At 29.6% G+C, this 4906-nt stretch overlaps 1 protein-coding gene across 3 annotated transcripts in view; it reads right to left on the reverse strand.

The window, feature by feature from the left end:
• Nucleotides 1-2643, reverse strand: part of LOC111711979 (uncharacterized) — a 5257-nt gene extending 2614 nt beyond the window's left edge. Inside the window, exons 1-5 of one of the 3 annotated variants that reach the window (XM_023486482.1) lie at nt 2537-2643; nt 2132-2195; nt 1541-1644; nt 981-1029; nt 16-32 (exon numbers count right to left, since the gene is read on the reverse strand). In XM_023486482.1, the coding sequence (XP_023342250.1) occupies nt 16-32; nt 981-1029; nt 1541-1644; nt 2132-2195; nt 2537-2616 (314 nt within the window). In that variant the 5' untranslated portion in view covers nt 2617-2643. Of the gene's footprint in view, nt 1-15; nt 33-77; nt 95-203; nt 221-980; nt 1030-1540; nt 1645-2131; nt 2196-2536 lie in introns of all 3 variants that reach the window. The other 2 variants (XM_023486483.1, XM_023486481.1) reach the window with 2 other exon arrangements.
• Between the last annotated feature and the right edge of the window lie 2263 nt (nt 2644-4906).

Raw genomic sequence — 4906 nt, forward strand, 5'->3', positions numbered from 1 at the left:
TAGAATAGATATACATGAGTATCAGGACAACCCTAGAATAGATACATGAGTATCAGGACAACCATAGAATAGATACATGAGTATCAGGACAACCCTAGAATAGATACATGAGTATCAGGACAACCATAGAATAGATATACATGAGTATCAGGACAACCTTAGAATAGATACATGAGTATCAGGACAGCCCTAGAATAGATACATGAGTATCAGGACAACCCTAGAATAAATACATGAGTATCAGAACAACCCTAGAATAGATACATGAGTACCAGGACAACCATAAAATAGATACATGAGTATCAGGACAGCTCTAGAATAAATACATGAGCCCTATTCTATCTGTTCTATCTGAATTGTTGTTAATCTATGATTACAGGAAATTAATTTTAAAATACAACTTTCTCAGCCAAATCTTTAATCATAGTTTATCATATCAATCTTTTTATCTCATTAATCATATGTTTATCTTATCAAATTTGAATATGAACCTGAGAAATTTATAAAAATGATATTGAACAATGCTTTATGCTTTTTAAATTGTATTTACAGAGAAGTGAACTGCAGTCATAACCAGAAAGACCCGGAATTAATTGTCAATTAAACAGACGACTTTCACAATTGTTTTTGATCTTTGAATTAGGGTACGGCATTTATACGTCAATCTTATTTACAAATATTTAGATATGATGGATGAAACGATAATCACTAAATAACCTTAGTCCGCCATTTCCAAAATGTGGTCTGCCTTTTTTGAAACTCTTCAATTTTGACAATATTGCATGCCATAAATAATAAAAAATATTAAATGGTTGATAATTTTGCTAAATGTAAGACGGTTAATAATGTTGCTTAGTGTAAAATGGTTGCTAATGTTGATACATGTTATGTTGATAAATGTTGATAAAAAGTATAATGTTGATAATGATAATGTCGCTTATAAAAGATGGTTGATAATTTTGCCAAAAAAATATTTTTACCGAAGGCAGAGCAATTCCAGACATTGAGCCCGCGTCCAGGTTGAATAATCTAAAAATAAATTTAAGATCTGTATTGTTAACAATCTTATTTGAGTCACACTCTCAAATAACGTATGATCACATATATGCCACTTTTCTTGAGATATTTAATAAACTGAAATGATGAATTAAGTTTGAAGATGTAGAGAATATAAAATGCATTTTGAATTGTATTTATTTAACTAAATAAAATAGAGCTATTAGTTTTGATGATATGATACGATTTTGTAGAGTGTAGAGTGTAGAGTGTAGAGTGTAGAGTCTAGAGTCTAGAGTCTAGAGTGCAGAGTGTAGAGTGTAGAGTGCAGAGTGTAGAGTGTGGTGTAAAGTGTAATGTGTAGAGTGTAGAGTGTAGAGCGTAGAGTGTAGAGTGTAAAGTGTAGAGCGTAGAGTATGAGTGTAGATTGTAGAGTGTAGAGTGCAGAGGTAGAGTGTAGAGTGTAGAGTGTAGAGTGTAGAGTGTAGAGTGTAGAGTGTAGAGTGTAGAGTGTAGAGTGTAGAGTGTAGAGTGTAGAGTGTACCTAGCTCCTTGGGGTTCAAGATGGGGTTTAAGAACATCAAGATCCTCCTTTGTTCCCATTCCCATTATCTTCATTTTATCCTTCCCAATCTCAGATACGATCTCCTGAAAAATATTTTAACATTAATTTCAAATAGTTTTCTTTAATTTCAAAGATTTACATTCGAACCCTTAAACATTTATCTTACTTTTTTAAATTATAAGTACACAATAAACTAGATTTAATGAATAGCTAAAAGTAGTTGAACGTGTAGACGAAGCTCAACCACTTTTATTGTGTGCCGGTTCCTGTCAAAAAAAAGGTGGTCCACATTATCTCCCCATTTATTAAATCTGGTCCCGGAGGTTTTTAACTCGATCTGATTTAACCCAATCTATCAGAGGCGCTTACTTCAGAGGCCAAAATTTAAGAATCTAAACCGAGTCGCTGATCCGCCAAAAACTGGTTCCAATTGAGTGTTGGCTCAAATCTCGAAACACTTAATACCATTTCAAGTGGAACCAACCATGTTTGAACCGCGTCTCATATTTGAGCCATGGCTCAAATTCTTAAAATTCGGCCTCAGGATAAAAAGAAAAATAAAATACTTACAGCAACAATTTCTTTAACTTCCTTCCCATGCGCCAGAACTCCTGTGGCAGATTTGTATCCTTCTCTAATATAGAAACATATATAATTTATTATACAGGGTGTCCCATTAAACATATATAATTTATTATACAAGGTGTCCCATTAAACATATATAATTTATTATACAGGGTGTCCCTCTTATGAAAGTAAAATAGCCAAGATTGGAAGTGAAAAATACAGAGTTTCCCAAAAATTGGTAAATTTTCAAGATTTTGGAACATTTGGAAGATATCGTTGTAGAGATAAAATCAAAGATTCCAATCTATTGAGAGTCACTTGAAAGTCGAAGTTTCAGTAGCAACAGGTAATTTTGTAATTTCCATCCCTTAGTTTGAAGTAAATCCTCTGTTTTGCAAAGAAGTTTACCTGCAAAGAACCCTGTTTCCGCAGACAGCAAACCCATAGTACAAACATTCATCGGTCCCACTCTTAACCTTGTTATACATCTCACCAAACCGGGACCTGAACCAGATATTTATACTTTTAGAAGAAATATTTATATTTTTAGAATAAATTTTTATAGTTTTAGACCAAATTTTCACAGTTTTAGACACCCAGTAAAATCGTTCAATTGCTGGTAAACGGCGGGAGTAACTTTGCAGCGCTGGGTTCCCAAGCTATAGTATAGTATAAAACCCAATGAAAAATCGCAAAGACATCATGTTATAAATTTTGTCGATTACTCCAAAGTTCTGTGTTTAACTGTATGAATAATAAAAGGATCGGTATTAGTAAAAACTAAAGTTAAGTAACTCTAAGTTCGTGGTTTTGCTGTGGTGAAATCAAGGTAAAATTGATTAGAAATCAGAATATCTTAAAACATATTAAGTTTCTCGGTCCAAAGTTTTATTGTCAGACAAACACAATTTGGTCCAGTAGTATTAAAGGGACAGACCGGCTATGTAAGGTAGTTAAATGAGTATGCAGTGTTGTGGACAAAATTTTTAGGATTCATTTTAGACATGTAAAAATTTTTAAAGATCTGTAAATCCTGACTTTGATCGCAAATTCGACGTTCCAAATCGTACTTTTGGGTGAATACGTTTTCAGAATTGTTTTTTTAATTATTAAATAACGACGACAAGAAATGTAAACGAAATTCTACAGTAAACTAATTAGTTGTTGAAAAAAAATAAAAATGAACTCTTATAATCGAAAATGAGTAATCTTTTCAATTATTAGTTTCTATAATCTCTCTTTAATCTCAAAGTTTTTCTGCCGATTTTCTGGAATTTTTATTATAATGACGACATTTGAAGAATTTGAAAAAATCTGCGAACAAATTCATAGAAAATAAGAAACTAAATATGATGATGAAAAAGGAAATAATTAATTCTAACTTCGATTTATTGACAAATTTCTTTTGAGAAATATGTTCCTAAACATATAATTAGTTTACTATAAAATTTTTACTATATTTTTCGTCGTCGTTATTTAATAAATAAAAAAACCGATTCTGAAAACATACCTACCTAAATTCATGATTTTGAACGTCGACTTTGCGCTCAAATTTTAAATCGTGGAAACGTTGTATATGTCTCAAATGAATCCTAAAGAATTTGTTCACAACACTGCATACTCAGTTTAACTACCTTACATAGCCGGTCTGTCCCTTTAATGATTAAATACTAATATCTGAATAATATCTTTTTATCTTTTTAACGTTATGATAATAAATATTGTTTAATGTAAACAGAGAAGCTAAGAATTTTGAAAGATTATGTCAATATTTCACAAAAGTGTCTGATAAAAATGGCGAACTCAGCTCGTGATAAGTCTCCAATTTTACTATTAAATTTTTTTAAAGAATTTAAATCGATAAAGTTACATCTTTGTTCTCTTATTGCAATATTCTGCTTTTAAAAATACCTCATGAATACTCTTTCAATTAAAAGACTTAATTTTTACCCGATCATAGTGAAATTAATATAACAATGTTTCTAAAATTATTAAATATGGTCAACCCTGCTTTAAATAAATGCTCATTCCTTTATAAAAAGCTGGTTTTTTGGTATGCAACAATTTTGATTTAATCCCGCCGGGATATTTTCATTGAAAGATACTTTGAAAATCTTCAAAGGCAAAAAAAATCCGCAACATTCGCAAGTCCTCGAGTTTATCATTGAATCCCCTCTTTAAAAAGGAATTTCATTTACTCTCAGACAAATTAGAATCAAAGGAAATTTGTCTGAGAGTAAATGATACATTGTCTCTTGGGGATGTTTTTTTTTTAAAAACACTCCTTAGTATAAATTTGGGAAAACAAAAGAGATTTTAATGTTTCCAACAAAAAATTAATGTAAATGTTTAATATAAATGTTTAATGTAAATGTTTAATGTAAATGTTTAATGTAAATGTTTAATGTGAATGTTTAAATAAATTTTTAATAAAAATGTTTAATGTAAATGTTTAATGTAAATGTTTAATGTAAATGTTTATGTAAATGTTTAATGTAAATATTTAATGTAAATGTTTAATGTAAATGTTTAATGTAAATATTTAATGTAAATTTTTAATGTAAATATTTAATGTAAATGTTTAATGTAAATGTTTAACGTAAATGTTTAATGTAAATGTTTAATGTGAATGTTTATGTAAATGTTTAATGTAAATATTTAATTTAAATGTTTAATGTGAATGTTTTATGTACATGTTTAATGTAAATTTTAATATAAATGTTTAATATAAATGTTTAATGTAAATGTTTAATGTAAATATTTAATGTAAATGTTTAA

Source organism: Eurytemora carolleeae, unplaced genomic scaffold (genome assembly GCF_000591075.1).
Source record: "Eurytemora carolleeae unplaced genomic scaffold, Eaff_2.0 scaffold209, whole genome shotgun sequence".
Taxonomy (NCBI): domain Eukaryota; kingdom Metazoa; phylum Arthropoda; class Copepoda; order Calanoida; family Temoridae; genus Eurytemora; species Eurytemora carolleeae.